The sequence below is a fragment of the Lepisosteus oculatus genome, chromosome 16 (genome assembly GCF_040954835.1).
Source record: "Lepisosteus oculatus isolate fLepOcu1 chromosome 16, fLepOcu1.hap2, whole genome shotgun sequence".
Taxonomy (NCBI): domain Eukaryota; kingdom Metazoa; phylum Chordata; class Actinopteri; order Semionotiformes; family Lepisosteidae; genus Lepisosteus; species Lepisosteus oculatus.
Window position 1 is genome coordinate 8,568,160 of NC_090711.1, and position 17,499 is coordinate 8,585,658.

The 17,499-nt window shown below is 36.3% G+C and overlaps 1 protein-coding gene across 1 annotated transcript; it reads right to left on the reverse strand.

The window, feature by feature from the left end:
* Window positions 1-1,108: 1,108 nt before the first annotated feature.
* On the reverse strand, window positions 1,109-16,806 carry LOC102692163 (histamine H3 receptor). Its single transcript, XM_069179603.1, has 6 exons — window positions 16,754-16,806; window positions 15,649-15,762; window positions 14,427-14,576; window positions 13,573-13,717; window positions 4,099-4,265; window positions 1,109-3,576 (listed from the first exon to the last, which is right to left on the reverse strand). The coding sequence occupies exons 1-6, from the start codon at window positions 16,793-16,795 to the stop codon at window positions 2,797-2,799; spliced, it is 1,398 nt and encodes a 465-aa protein (XP_069035704.1). The 5' UTR covers window positions 16,796-16,806; the 3' UTR covers window positions 1,109-2,796.
* Window positions 16,807-17,499: the final 693 nt, after the last annotated feature.

Below are 17,499 nucleotides of genomic sequence, written 5' to 3' on the forward strand. Positions count from 1 at the left end.
ACTCTCAGTTACTTCACTACACATCATTTGTCAAAGTGAAATAATTAATCATTGTTTCCAGATTTGAAGCACATGGAGATTTAAAGACTAGTAAAATAGGCACAACTAGCATAAGAGAATAATAAGAGTTTGAAGGCAGGGGTGTAATTGAGGAGGTGCCATTCAAGTCATTATTGTACACTGTACAGTAACAGCAACACCAAAATAAATAGAACATTTTAATCGTATTAACGTATTAATCTTTCAACAAAGGTCAGTCAAGATTTTCTGTTTAAATTTGGGATCAATGCCAAATGCCAACCAGCTGTACTATTGAGTCTTAATTGAACACCTGTGCAAACTGGGACCACACATATTATACATGTCAATCGTTATTATTCTAACATGACAGTTAATTTACAAGTTAAATATCTGTCACAAGAAGCACTTACAGTATCAGTCTACCTTCATTCCATTTAATGTTCATCTTAAATCTCGGGTTTCATTTTGAAAGTGTTATTCCTTTAAAAATTTACCTAATGCTTCATATTCAAGGTAAAAAATGTAAAGGAAATATTTTCTACACTTGCACCCTGTAGATTTATTTACCTGATATTATGTGTTTAAATACAAATAGGGTACAAATGTTATTGGTCCATGTCTGAATAATGTTCTAACCTGTTTACAAGAGAAAATTCACCTTTTGTGTTGGTCAGTCTCAAACAGATCAGTAAAACCTGTGCTCTTTGTGACACTGATAAGGTCCCCGAGCTGAGTAAACATACTACTGGGAGATGAAATAATGATTACAAACTCAATTACAGTGTTTGTGTTCTTAAATACTGTTTTCCATTTATCCTGTTGAGTAATGTCTAATATTATTGACTTCTAATGCAGTGTGATTCTTACATGATTGATTAGTGTTATTGCATCTGGTTTATCTGCTGTGCTTTTCTTCTTAATCCTGTGATTATCTCCATACATAAAAAAAACATAGCCCAGTTTCACTTGTATTTTGATAATAGAAATCTCTGTTTACATTGTTACATTTACATTGTTATTTTGTATCAAAAAAACATTTCTGAAACCACTGATATTTGTTTGACTGTTTATTCTTAGGATTTAGAAAAAGTTAGAAAAAGAAAATAGTTTTTTTTTTCATTTTCCAATGATGACAAAAAAACCCATGAATAAAACAAACCCTAGGAATATTTGCATCTGCATTTAGGCTCCAAAAACTATAAATTAAGTAGTAAGATCCCCATTTAGTCCAGTATTTTGGACTTGTAAAGCCCCAGCACTAGAACTAGTGCGTAGTAAAGTGGTGTTGTGGTTAGCAACACTGGAGCACTGGGTTCAAATCTGGACCTGGAGGCTCTGAGTATACAGTCTTTATGTTCTCCCCATGTTAGCACTGGTTTCCTGTAGGTGCTCTGACTTCCTCCTACAGTTCCAGACATACTGGTAGGTTAATTGGCTTCTGGGAAAATTAGCCCTGGTGTGAGTGCGTACACGTCTGTGTTTGTGTTTGCCCTGCAATTGACTGGCATCATGTCCAAGGTGTACTCTGCCCATTTCGCCCATTGCTTGCCAGGATAGGCTCTGACTCCCCGACAACTCTGAATTAGAAAAAGTGGTTAGAAAATGGAGGAATGGACAAGAAATAATGTCACACAATACAATAGATGCTGGTATGAAAAAGACTTATGGGAGTAAGGTATGGAAATAATAGGTTTATGTAAGACCATTTACTCCCATGTTCACAACAATGGGAGAATTAGTTGTATATACAACAAAAGATTATTTCTGTCACACTACTGTTTTGCAGTTTTGCAGGGTGTACCCCCACAATTAGATTATTCAAATCTTTTGATCTGTTTATGTTGTTGTATTGTCCTACAGTAGTTTAAGTTGTATATTATAATGCTGTAGGGTGGGTGTTATTAGTAGAAGGTTAAATTAGTATAATATATTATAAGTCGGTACTAATAATTAGTCTAATATTATTAGCCAGTCCTGCTGAATACACGACAAGTACAAAAGACAAATTATTAAACCATTATTCAGGGTAAAAAGATCAAGGTATGTGTCACGCCCTCTGCAGCCAGAGGGCGCTCCTTCTCTGTCCTGTCCATAGATTCCCATTCTGCTGTCCTTCCTGTCCCTCTCTTTCCCTTGGGCTATATATTTCCAGGTCTTGCACTCTGTCCTCGGTCAGCATTGAGGTTCGGATGTCCTGAGACCCGCCTAGCACCAGGGCGCCCCACGTCCGCTCCCTGAGGGCATAGGTTTCTATACGGCATTCCTGAACTCTTTGCACTAATGAGCCCGGACCTTTTTCCCGCCTCGCCGCTACGCATATGGGTCTTTTTCCGCTCTCCTGCCCCCCACGGTTAGTCCCTTTGGACGTCCATGACAGTATGTCTTCTTTATTTTTTGTGGACTATTTATGCAAACATTTATATGGGAAAACAAGACTTTTCCTACACAATACTCCTACACAAGAAAGTTAACACTTTGATACTAAAACCAGACACCCTCTGGACCCTTTACACACATGCATTTGAAATACACACTGTACAGTACTAGAGACACAATGTAAAATGTACAATGTAAAAGGAAATAAATATATATTTTTTAAATAACATCTACGTGTTGTTGAAAGCATTTATGCTATCAGTTCATTTTGGGGAAAACAAATTATGTTTGCTGCAAAATGTCCAGAACCTGGCTTGTCTCAACTGCTTTTTCTAATTTATTATTGTGAATGGCCAGTTCTACCATGTATTGTTTTGAAGCGTTAAATCCTTACCAGGGCTAAACATTGAACTCCTTTGGACACAGCAGTTTTGTAAAGGCCTTTCTGAAGGCTTTGTGGCAAAGCGGATACAGGAAAGGATTTATAGCAGAATTGACCCACAGCAACCAGAAGGTAACTTCATAGCAAAACCTGGGGACACAGTCATCATTAAAAGCTGCTCGAATGATCATCAGCAAAGTATATGGAGCCCAGCAAACCCCAAATGTACAGACAATAATGGCCAGAGATTTGGCAACTTTTTTATCCTTAAGCAACCTGGATCTCTGGCCATACATCTGTGGCACAGTTTTAATCCAGCTTTCATTGGAAGGTGCTGTCTGAGAGGTCTTGCCATCATCATTCTTTGTGGTGTCTTGGCCTCGAAGTGCCATGGTACTGGGCTTGACCAGCTCTGTTCTGCCCTCCAGGCCCACAAACATCACTGATTGGAAGAGCTGGTACAGGCTGGCTCTTTTAGGTTGCCTACGTACTTCATTCATCTCCTTCACTAACTTTCTGCGAGAGCAGGCACGACGATGGATGTTAAGATAGATGCACAGGTTGAAGAAAGTAACGCTGATGAAGGGCATAAAGAACTCCACAATGGATGCTGTGATTAGAAAATACCAGTTGAAGTAGAACTCGGGGTAGCACTGCTCTTTTTCAAGAAGGCTGTAACCAGCAATGTGCTCCCAAGCAATGATGGCAGGACCATATAACAGAAATGCCAGAAGCCAGCCCATTGCCATTTTGGTAATAGCCTGGGAAGTCTTGCCTTGCTGGGTTCTGTATGTGACCTGTGATAAAATAAAAAGCCCTTTTACTGAAGTTATTTCAGAACATATGCAGTCTCACTTAATCTGACGTTATTGTCTCATAGCGGTCTTGTTCTCAAAACTGCTTTAATTTTTCTCAAGGAAATGGAAAATATAATCAGTTAAGAACGGATATTTCAGAAGCATGCTGCATGCTTTGTTCTTCAATGTGCTTTCTTCTGTTATCTCAAACTTTACTTAACATTGTTCATAGGAATGGAAGAGCCCTCCTTCCAATATCTGATTTCAGACAGAAAGACATAGTTCGGTCCATTTTTTTGCAGTCAGATGACTTTCTGTGCCACCTAGTGACAGGTTGTGCAATGTAGTTTTTCATTCTTACCAACACGACCACTAGGTCGAACAATCCGTATAGGTATCAATCTGTCTGTTCTTACATTATATCTGCATACCTAAGGTTATTTTCAACTAGGAGCTTTCTTAGGTAGTGGAAAAATTCCGGTTTTAATCATAAAGGGATTAACCATTTTATTGGATACTTACGGCGTCTGTGACAGATAGAAAGCGGTCATAACTGATGAGCACGATGTTGAATACAGAAGACGTGCACATCAGATAATCCATCACCAGCCACAGTTTACAAAGTGTCTTCCCAAACGTCCATCGCCCTGTCAGCATGTAGGGAACGTAGAGGGGGATACAGAACACACCTAGTTTAACCAGAAAAGATTCAATTAGAGAACTGTACTCACAAACATATTTCGAAATTCTGAGAAAATACTGTACATCTTCCCTAAAAAATAAATATCGGGTTGCGGGCAGAGATGTAGCAGCAAAGCGACATGAATGCTTTCTCCTGAAACAGCTCATGTTTTAAGACTGACAAGTTTTGCTATGAGCAAAGTCAGTTACGCACTAAGTGTACATATTGTATGTACGACATTACTAGATAAACGATAACAATAACAACAAATACGTTGCAAACTGAAGACTTCATTCAATCCTTTTTAGGTAAACATCTCAATATGCATTTGTAGTTTAAAAAACTCTTACCTACTAAAAAATCTGATATTGCAAGATTTAACAGGAAGAAATTACTCTGTGTTCTGAGATTTCTGACCGCTACAAAAGCAAGTATGACCAGAGCATTTCCCAAAACTATTACGACGACCAGAAGTGCAATAAGTAAAATAATAAGTACGGTCCATGTTGTAGGATTAGGGCGAGAAAATACGTTGTCAAGTTTTCCCAAATATCCTGTCTGGTTCATATTTATATCACGAGAAATGCGAATTCCGTCTTCTTCACTGAAAAGACTCCTTCAGGGCATTCAAGTTTCATCGGCACAAAAAATACTGTAGGTTCTTCATTGGCAAACCTGACTATTTTGCTAAAAGTGAATGCTAAATAGAGTTCGAATATTTCCTCGATTGATATTATTTCCACCTACACCTGAACTTGGCGTCCATGCAGCGGAGGTTGTTTTGAACTGCAAGACGCACAACAGTTGTGGAACACGACATTGTCGGTGCGTATTGGTCTAGAATTGAACACTCTTCCTCTCTATGCTTTGCTGTTTACACAAAATTCCCTTTATCTACCTATTAGGACGCCTTTGGTTCTTTTTGAAGAAATGACCAAGCAGAAAGTCATGAAATCATGCTCTTGCAAAACGCTTCCTACATTTGATTTGCTATATTCTAGAGTTGAAAACAATTGTCAAGGTTCCTATCCTATATAAAGAGACACAAGTCTGGTAGCTTGCCCTCATTAATATTATTCATTTGAAGTGAACGAGAAAAATGTTCACAAGAAATATAAAATGGTTGTTTTCAGATGTTAAGTGAAACCTATATATTCAAATACTAAAGAAGCATATTAACATGATGCAAAGGAACAAGTAATAGGTTTATTCCATGCTGAAAAAAAGAAGAAAGAGAACACAACGTTTCGGCCGTGGAGCCTTCTTCAGTTGTGTTCTCTTTCTTCTTTTTTTCAGCATGGAATAAACCTATTACTTGTTCCTTTGCAGCCTACGCATGCTGACGCAGCTACCCACCTGAATATTAACATGATGTTTGCTAAATGTTTAAATTTGAATGAAAGCATAAATGATCATACCAGAATAAGATGTTGGCACAGCTCTAGCCAGGAGATAGATTCTGGTACAAATGGAATGAGGTCTCTGTATGCATTCTTCAAATGCATGGTGTAGACCCCTCTATAAAAGGTTTATTCTTATTCATATGATAATTGTCTTTTTTTTAGATTTTTTTAAACCAATTATACATTGCAAAGTTTTCAGGCATCTACAATCAAAAATGTAAAAGAAATGATAAGTATGGTAATGCATTAGACAAAGATGTATAGAGTCTGGCATTTGTAAAACACATTTTTAAAACTGTTATTTTGTGCAAAAACAAGCAGTGTGCAATGATCCACTTCAGGTAAAGCACAAGTGAAAAGAGGTAAGACCTGTCTGTAGTGTATTGTAAGCATTTTCTACAACAATCTTTCTCAGCATAGAGCTCAGTCAATGAACTCAATACTATTGTGGAGACTTGTTGTCCTTTCTGTGTTTCTACACAGAAGAATAGTAAAAAACAACACATTTTCTCAGAAACCCCTATTCTTTATAATAAATATTTATCAGTACTTAACTGCAAATATCAACTATGTAAGTGATACAGCAACCCACAGCTAGCAAAAGATATACATTGAACATATTTACTTACTGTGTTGCCTATCACTGTCTATTTTTCTGAACTATATTGTTTAAAGAAGCAGGAGAATGAGGTTTATAGACTACCAGGGCCTCCATTTATAAATAAAATGGGTTTAACCATCTGGTTATCCAAGAATTTGAATGTATGTAACTGATGGAAACCTCTGAAATCATCGATGAATTGCCAAGAGTGTAATTATGTGTGAATTAAATCCAGAAGAACAATACTGTAATTATCAATTCAATAATTACATTGGTTCAAAATGGTGTTATTAATCAGAAGTTTGGTTGGAGGTAAAGGTTTAGCTCCCTGAATGCACATTCAAAACATATTTCAAGCACCTGACATTTTGCCTCATTGCAGACATACAGTACAGTATATATTTCACACTTGGTGTTACCATACCTACTTTGTAATCTCTTATAAATGAGGGCTAGAATTGTTTTCTTCCCTCTTCAGCTTCTTGAACATCAATCATCCACTAAAAATAAGCAGCTTTTTTAAATCCACACTGTCTGTTTTTATCTTTAAGTTCTCTTGATGTAATCAAGCTTTCCAGAAACTCCAAACAAGTGTGGCAGTTTTGTTCCTTTTTCATTCTAATCCAATGAACCTACAGCCCCAACCTATATACAGTATGTTGTCTCTTCTTCCCAATCCTTCTTTACACTATCCCAGCAGGAGCCCCTGGTCACCAGCTCCCACTCTGCCTCATTGGTACAAGTGCATGACATTAGTCTGCACTGGATCTGGGCATCCTCAATCATCCCTATGTGATATGGTGACACCACCCCCATTTACCCCTCTCAGTTGGTGTCCAACTTGTACAATGTTGGCCCTAAACTTTTCTGTCATCCCAAGGCTGTCAGCTGCATAAGTCGATGTTGTTTGGAAGACATTCTCATCCATTCCATCTAGTAAACCTCAGAAAGTGGTAGCTTTCATCTAGCTTCCATGTCAGGCAACTCTTCCACCACAGAGATCCAATCTCAAGATTGTGAGTTATACTTGTCTGTATTGGCTACTAGTGTTGACACCTGTTTCTGACTCTTGTTCTGTCACCCACGTTATACAGTACATATTTTTCATTTACTGAGAAATGTTCCTTTGAAATGCACAAATCTGAATCTGAATCATTCACACAAGCTCAAACCTGCATCATATGCACTCCTCATGCATTCTTGTTACACACACATTCTACTCACTTCCTGTAAAAATACAACCAAACCGACTTGCTCTTAACTGACCATTATACATCTGTGTCAGTGTTTTGGGAATTCGTTTGGGGCCAGATGTGAAAACCATTAAGTTAAATTATAAAAGCATTAAATTATTAATAACTCTATCCCCTTTACATTATTTGTGTTATTCGCCATTATTATAATTTTACCTACAGTAATAAATTAAATTATGTTATATAACAGAAGTTCAGGTGAGAGTCATATTCTAATCTTGCACTTCGGCATCCTTTTGCATAAAAGATCCCTGGCTGCATGCATCTTTTCTTGCACCCCTCCCAGCACCCCTTTCTGAGGTTTACCCTCCCAATACCCCAACTTCACTGCACAATTTTTTTTCTCATATGACAGTGCTGATCTCCAACGAGCCAAGCAATTTAAAGCCAAATTATTAAGCATGCTATCCCTTTATTTCATCGGCTTGTTTTGTCATTATTAGAATTCAGACATACAATTGAAATGAAAGTGATGTTACACACTTGTGGTTGTTATATGTAAGTTGAAGCAAATTACATTAGACTAGGTTAGGAATTGCAAAAAATAATTTATTTGTATTCTGCACTCTAAAAATGATTATGCAGATGATACAGATGGATATCATGTTCTTGGGTTGGTGTGGAGAAACTCTGTCATCCAAGCTTTACAAATGCAATTTTGTGGTTCTCATCTCTCACAATCAGACTGCCTTCAATCAATAATGTTGATAGCAACTAGGTGATCTCAGACAGAATATGTTGGTAGCTTTCACTGTTATTGTATTGATTAAAATAATCTATCTTTGAATGGCTACTCAAACTTAAACTGGAAACATTTTGAATGCCAAGAAAAGACAGTAAAATAAATTAATGTGTTAAAACACAAACAAGAGTCAGAAATCATGCAGAGGATGATGTCACAGCAATGCGTCTGATACACAGTAGGCAGACCATGGAAAGACCAGACTTAATCCTGAGAAACAAGATAAAAAACATTATGCTTCCTGGAAAAAGCTAGCTGAGGATAGATATAAATGGAAGTTCACAGATGAATATTGAACATATACATTCGGAATTCACAAGGAAATGTTTTTGTTTTACCAAGAAAAAGCTTAAATAACTTACATCAGTCATACAGTGGATCTGTAAAGTACCAAACAATTCATTTTCAAGTCATCCTTGGTCATTTGTTCATGATGACGTTAAGTAGACAGTTCCGAAAACCCTAACGAGTTATTTTAATAGAGAAAAAAGGTCAGCAGATCAAAACTGCATGTCTCTCTCATGGCAAGTGCTCTTTGTGCTTCCCTTTTCATCTCTTGAAAAAGGAAATATTCAAAACATACTCGATTTAACAAGGAAGACTACCAAATTAGAAAAACTGGATAACTAACATCACAGGCAGCTGTGATTGATATTGGTTGCCCCACATAATCAAGCTGTATAATTAAGTATACATAATAATTAAGCTGTACACATATCTTACTTGCTTTTATTTTGAGCATTTATCTCAAACACGACTTTGAACATTGTTAACTGAGGCAACTTCAACAACTCCAAAGACTTCTTACATCACACTGATATTGAATGTCCTTATTCGAATATAAATCACAAGATGCAATAATGTATGACAAGAAACTCAAGCAACATAATTATCTTTATCATTAATTTAAACCTGTTTCACAATATATTGCATGAACATACTTGCAGTACCTTGCTTAATTAAAGGGGCTGTAAATTTAATTCTGTGGATGTACAATAAAAGTATATAATTATCATTTGAATGGAAATGACACTAATGCTAATACTAATACTAAAATCATAGCAAAACCAGTCCTACAATAATTTGAAAAAAAGTTCATTTGCTTTTATCTCTGCTAATTTTTTCCATCTTGCACAATTTTAGTTAATTACTGTATCTTACCATGGTGTAAGAGATCAGAGTCTGCAGATGTAGCCCTAAAAAGATGGAATAAGGTACGAGCAAGATCAGAGCCAGGTCTGAATAAAATTAATTTCAATCTTATTAAGAATACTGGTGCACAGAAAAGTACATGTGAGTGGTGCACTTAAATCACAATCTTTCCTTCTGAGTCAATTAAATGAGTAGCAATGAGCATGTATCTCCTGCTTAGATAAAGTATCTCTGGATATTGTTATGAAAGGCTAAAACTAACATTAAGTTTCATTTTTTATCAATATTTTGTAATGGGTGGTAACGTCATTCTGTCTGACTCCAGATACCTTTGTGCAGACAGATGATAAATGTGGCAGATGTGATTTTCCTGTGTTAGACTATCTCTTGGGGGTAAAGCAAACAGTGCTCTTTATAGCGATGCATTTAATTTATGGACAACCTAGCAACACCCAGAGCTCTTGGAGAATATTGCTACATAAATTGATAAGCATTCCAATTACTATAATTCACTGTACATGAGAAATAATTAATATGCAGGGGATTCACAGTGTTATTCATGTAAATATTAATTTTGAAAAGCATTACATAAAAACATTTGTAAAACATAAAAGGTAAGTGTGGCACTGGCAATAAAGACCTTCATGACTAAGGTGACTAATGATACCTATTTGTTACTCACAGATGGTTTAATAAAATATATGAGCTTAGACAGGCTTCTGGGAAAACTGGCCGCTGTGAGAGTGTGTGTGTTTGTGACTGGCATCCCATCCAGAGTGAATCCCACCTTGTACCCGTGGCTGGGATAGGCTCCAATTCCCCCACTACCCTGAATTGGATTAAGTGATTAGAAAAGAGATGGAGACCTCAACCTATCTGGCTGAGATGGAGACCCTGGTGACAGCAGTCACAACTATAGAGTCTTCACCAGCATACTAGAATCAGACAGCTATATGGATGGTGCTCTTTGAGTGCTGCCCTAATCTCCTGGACTTCCAGTCTACACATCTATGCCCACCAATCTCTGTCCATACACTACCACCGCTTTCAGAACCAGACCTTTCAGTTCCTGGACTGCACCTCCCAGCAGCACCTGGGCAGTGAGATCAACTGCATGCGCTTCACGGAGGTGTGGCTGCCCTCGGAGAGATGCTGTGCGGAGGGCTGTTCCCACAGTCAAAAGATTCCAGAGGCTAAGAACCCGAATGTTGACTGGCAATGTGCCTGGATAGGCGTTGTTGCTAGCCAGGGGCCCTGAGAGGCTGATGCTTTTTTTTGGCTTTTTGAGATGCTTAGGTTTGTCAATGCGTTTATGTGAAAGAGCATTATATGTTGATATGGTAAATAAAACAAACAAAAAAAAAATAAAATAAAAAACAAAAACAGATGGATGTGGCCAAACTGATTCCCTGTTTACATCACAAGCTACTGAAGGTTCAGCACATTTCTATATTTTCTATATTTTAAGTTTAAAATTCTGCATTATTTCTATTCCGTATTCAATGTTATAATTACATGATAAAAACAAGGATATAAGAAACTCATTCTGGTTTCTGCACTAGTAAGCAGACTAGAGAATACCTGACTCCCCAACACTGGTCCATCACAGGGATTATGCCCAGGAAAGCTTAGAGCCTAGACTGTCAAATTAAAGACAAAACAAAAAGGACTTTATTTCAATGGAACAAACGCCCAGAATATTGACATAGAAGGGAAAACAATATCTTAATGAAAATACCATCTTCCTGAGTATTTATGTCCTTAGTCTGTAAATTCTGGAATGTAGCCTCCACAAAAAAAGAAACAATCATCTTAAGTTGCCACGATGTACTTTAATGTATGCATTATATTGGTAATCAAGCACTTGCAATAGCAACATACCACAAACACAAAATGTAACCTTATTAACTTTATGGTAGGTCATGTACAAGCAGGATGTTTAGCAGTGGCTTTTTTCCATTCTGTCTGTAATTTGTGCTAATGGAGTGTCTTTGCAGATATGATGTCGGGCTATTGCCGATTCAAAGAAAAAAATGCAGGAAATGGAATATCACAACAAATAAATGTTATTGGTTCCAAGATTAGTCTTTTTAATTATGGTTAAAGCTGTCATTCCCAGCTTATTAAGTCAATGTCTGGAGAGTGCATCTCCAACTCAACTTTGTGCAATAGAACTGAAAAAGTAACTGTAACATAAATCAAATAACACCATTCAAAAATGCTGACATAAAAATATGAAGAATTTTCAATGTTTCACCGGAATGTGTTGATATGCATCAGATATAGAGCTGGGCACCATCTGAGTTGGATGCTGCATCACTGCCATGGATCCAAGAGGGACATCACGAATTCAGCTATTGTTTAGGAGGATTTCTTGGTCTACAGAGGACTGCATGGAGTACTGGCACACAGAAGGACATGACGGATGACTTAATACTCCACATTTAGTACTTTTTTAGAATTCAATAATGTTAGCATGCCCAGAGGGGTTGGGCAGCCAGTTGATCTTTGACCCCCAGAGGTTTTTGTTCTCCTTACAGAGGAGTTTTTGGTTTCTCTCCTCCGTTGTCTTATGGCTTTTTCTCTTTCTGTACTGTAATGTCATGTACTGTCACACAGCTTTGTTAAGTGCCCTGGGTCATCCTTGTTGTGAAAGGTGCTGTATTAAAATTAATTGAATTGAATTGAGTAATATGTAGCTAAATCAGTGTTGCACACTTTATACTATTAGTTACCATACATCTTGGTCCAGCAATCTACCCTTCATCACCTGTTACTTTATGGCATTAATGTAATATTATAGTTCCTACCAAAGCATTGCTGTTCTTGAGAGAGAAAGTAACAAAGAAAAGCTTTTGAAGAAAATTAAGATAATTTCTAGTTTGCAAATACAATAAAGATAATGTCTGGTGTTCTTTCCACATGTTAATCTACACATCTACTAATGAATGCGTGAAGTGTCTGCTGTGTCCAGTAATATTGTTCAGCTATAGTTCCTGGCAGTGGGACTACTCTGTACAATATATTCCGATTGGAACACGTAACTGCACCCTAACACCACACCATTTCCCCCCAACTGATCTCTTACTGATGTGCATAGAGTTTGCCATCAGCAAACCTTGGCTCATTAGAGATTATTATTAAAATTATTATTATACCTTTCCATTGTTTGTCACCAAGTATAACTCTGTTTGTAGCCCAGATCTATCATGCAAGTTGATATTGATGAATAAGCCTAATAAGGCCTACAAGCCATAGTGTTGTAACATCTTCAAACTGTTCACTCACTATATGGTTTGGAAATGGAATCTGAAGGAAATGGTGCCATTTCTACTAACGTTGAACTCTATATCTTCTGTGTTGGGGGTTACTGAAGCAATGTAATAAGAAATATTGGAAGTTTGAGAGTTTTATAATAGTCGGCATTTGTTGCTGATACAGTTATCAGACGTTGCCCTTTCAAAAGAAGACAAAAGTGTAAATAATTGTAAATAAACTAAACAAAGTTGTAAGTAAAGGCCTACAGTAATTAAACGATTATGCAGTAGGTATTTACAGTATATACACTCAATGGCCAAATTATTCGGAAGCCCTAGTCAGGTGCACAGGTGGCAGTGTGTAACTGGTTTGAGGAATCTGTGACCAACATCGATCACCGTCCCCAACCAGAACAATTACACATTCTCTTTCTTAATTAAAAATTTGGAATGTGCTTCACTGAGGACTTCATTTTGACTAGTGAGTTTTAGCCCCCAAAGTATTTTAAAACAATTGAAAGTTTGAAGGTTTTGTAGTATACATATACAAATGATCTTGGATCCATAGCTTGACTAAACCTTAATTTGTTAAAAGAAAAAGTACAGCAGATTTTTGAAGTGTGAGTTAGTTTTTCCAGTCTTCCATTTTTAAGCCCAATAAAATGCAGTAGAGTTAGCTTGATACTTCTTGATTTAACTGAGATTAGATTTTTGGAATTAATATAGCAAACTAAGATGGCTGTTGCAGTTTGTGATATATTGCCCAGATTGTAACTTTGTTAAAAAAGAGAATATATTTCGGAGGAATAGTACTTCAAATACTAAGCAACAGATTTTTTTATTATAAATGTATTAGTTCTTGGGATATGCCTCTGTAATGTCTTATCATAAAAAATAAAATAATACCTTGAACCATTGATTCTTTAATGGTTGTTTCATAACGTTCCCACTGGAATCTTGGTGGGTTGTCATTTATGTTCAATATAATGATCTCAATTCCAAGTTGTGCATACTTCACATTAGTGGCATCAATTGTAGCTTCAATTGTTAGCTATAGGTATTTGAGATGAAGAAAAATACATGGTAGATAATTATTATTGATTGAAATGATGGATTAAAGGAAATATGGGTTCTAATTAATCAGAAATGTCAGGAAATACTATAGTATAGCAAAGCAGCATGCCAGAGTGCCAGCTACAGTATGCACATGAGTAACACAGATAGGGGAATATGGCTCTTGGTCAACAATAGAAAAGACAGAGTACTGTACTTTGTCCTAAGATTTAACAGATGTTCGAGGAGATGGTCACAACGCATTATTAAAACATATGATGGAAGAAAACAATACCTACAAAATGTCAGTTCTTAATGTATGACTGGTATTGTAATGAACATCTCAAATTTTGTGTTTGGGAGTGCTTTTGAAAAGCGGAATGATACTTGATTTAGTTTAGTGACAGCAGAGCCCTGGAACTAAAAAAGTGACTCAGATTCCCTTGTCTTTGTGTAATGTCTCAACTGCCACCACTGTCAAGATGTTTATATATACTTTTAAATATGAGGCACAGTATACACAGTATGTGTAGGCATGAACACATCAGACAACAAAGACAGCAAACTGGCAGCTATTGCTTTGCTGAGATACAGGGGCTATTGCATCATCGCAAACAGACCCAATAAACACCTCTATGTGAGGGTTCACTTCCCAGTCATTAATGAATACAGTTTCAATGTAACACCAATAATAAATTTTAACTTACATTCAGAGCCTGGTGTTCCTCGTAATCTATTGATCCATACACAATGACGGATCGGGTTGTTTCATCAAAGCCCAGGATCCCCTTTGGGTCTTCATCAACCCCTTTGCCCCTTAGTTTGAATCTCAACCCATTTTCCCGTTCTAAATTTATCTAAGAAGCAATTTAATAATGATGAAGATAATGCATAGAAATACATTTAACAGTATGGCAGTTATATTCATGAATAATCTGGGGGAAGAGCAATTCACTTCAAGACCAGAATCTGATTGACCACTGTGAGCATACTGTTACATACAGTAGTTGGGTGAATTTCAATTATATATTTTTTAACTATTTGTGAAATTACACAAGTAAAAACAGATACAAAAACAGTGCCTGTGACAGTGAAATAACCCCCTGGAGCCTGAATACTGTGGCTGTCCCACTGGATCACATGACTAATCTTTTATTGCATTGGAAGATTAGCTCTGTGTAGGTTTTGGGAAACTGGGAAAAATTGCCAATCAAACTCTAATGGTGGATAAACCATTATATACATTTGCACCTGTATATAATTGTTACCCCACAGGCATATGTGGGAATATAAGATGAGAAAAAAGTTAACAAGTTTACTTTATTTATATATTATTTATAATCTGGCATTGAGAAAAGAGAAAAAAGAGCAGGTTATGTAATCTAAACTATAATACAGAAAATGCTACTGATTTACTGTAGTAATGATACATGTAAAATGAACACTGCACCAACCTAACTGAATTAAAACTGTTCATGCACTCAAAACTGACAGATGTAGTTCATTGGATGAACAGGTGAATGATGGGGACCAAGTGTTCTCCCCCGGTTTGTAACCTCTCATGTGTTATTTGGTTTTAAAACAAGTTAAAATCTAATTCTTTCAATTAGGTGGCTACCTTACAGAAAGATACACATGCTGAATGCTGAAAGACCTTTCTAAGGCTGTATATGGTGGATCCTATACCATTATCTCTGTTTTGTCGTCAGAAATTCCTCTGGTACCCAGAGAGCAAATCTCTGTTTTAACCCCTATTAAATATGAAAGAAACTTCAACCGAAATCTGTCAATTAGAAAACCTACTGTTTCTCAACCAGTACAGTAAAGTATAAATGGTCTTTATGGTGAAACAAGTTTGTATTTGAATATTTCAGATACCAAAAATATGATGCATTGTTCCAATATTTTTTATGCATAAAATATACTTACAGTTCCCAATTGATATGGAAAAGGGCCTGGGTGTTCCTCCTCAATAGAAAATGAAGCAATAATCCAATTTCTTTTGTGGCATGTCATGTGTGAATCAACAGCATAATGCAAGTACTAAATAAACGGCAATAGATAAGCAGACAAAAACAAACACATACTGTAAGTAATAAACAGAACGGAACAGAGTCCACTAGGATCTTAAAACACTTTTGGACAACAACACACTCAAATAATAATTGTCAACTTATAGGGAACTTCTTACAAATCAGTCTGAATGGCTCTTTCTTTGTAAATACTAGTATGTTTTTTTTTGCAGAACAACTAGAGTGGCATAAGAATTTGACATTTTCATCCTTGTACTGTCTTTTTAAAAAAACAATCATTTCATATCTCTCTCAGTTCGGTTTATTTGTCTGGACTCGCTATACTGCATTTAGTGTAGTATTGTAAATTGTTTCAAATTAATTTGAGAATGAAGCAAATTGAAATGGAGTTACAAAATGTTGTGGACACTATTAATTAAACTCCTTAAAGGCTAATATTTGAAGCATATTCAGATAAATTAATTTCCAGTCTATGGTAATGTCGAAACATCACTATTTCCTTTCAACGGAACTATTTCACACACCATATAATTTATCCCACATATCAATATCCCAAAACATTTCACACTTTTATGATAACACAATTTTATCAATTTTTAAAGTGTTTTTTTACATGCTTAAGCACTGCACACTAAAATTCAAGGGCATAACATCACTCAGGGTATCACTCCCTCCATAGCTACAAATTTACAAAAAGGTGTGTAAATCCGACAATTTGAATACATATTGTCAAATTCACATAGCAGCACTATAATAGAATTACTCTGTTCACTATATAAACAATATCTCTCCACTAAAAACTAAAGATAGTCTTTCTATTTTATTTGGAAATGTGATTATTTAGGGGCTATTTGGAATGTCATCGCCAACGTAAAACCCTACAATATCTTGTACTTTATGTTCCCTGCATGATTTCTAAATTTCTGATTTGCAACATTTGCTATTATGCATCATTGACACAATGCAAACAAATTTGTGAATGTATTTACTGTTACTACTACCTGCAAAACGGTGATGGCAACCTTGATATCGATGCTCAGCATGGTTCGATGATTCAACAAGAAAAAGCAATGATTTCCTTCCTTCTGCTCCCACATTATGAAGTGCACTGACACCAAAGGCCTTGACTAGTTTGAACAGGAAGGCAAATGATCCTCTGATGTCATGGATTTCAGAGAATTTTACAGCTGTGGGTACTATCAAGCATGAAGGAGTAGATATCGTACAAAGCTACAGAGGCTTTTTTTGTTACAAATAATTTGGGCATCTACCAGGAAAGTGTATAATTCAATTTTCGGATTGTTTCTGAGGCTCCTCCTCACTCCTGTCAGCTCTTAACTGAGAAAGTGAAAAATGCCAGTTGGCAGTTTATTTGCCTAGAGAGTCGGGTAGAGTAGCCACCAGCTATCTTTAAGGCATGATTATTCTGGACAGTGACAGAGACATTCTGCAGATCATGAAAGTCATTACAGATGCACAATCTAATGATATATTCACCTTTCATAGCATAAAAGGCAACATTGTCTTAATTTAGGAATAAACATATACAATAGTTATTTATTGATTCCAACTTAAATACATACAGCCAAAAATCTATTGATTTCTGACATAAAAAGTTGAAGTTGTACTTTCACAATTGTATAAGCTACTGTACTTAAGTATTTGATGGGATATTTTAAAATATATCTCGATTCTACTAGACTCTGAAGGTAATTGCAAATATTTGAACATTCAAAGCTTTTTAGCT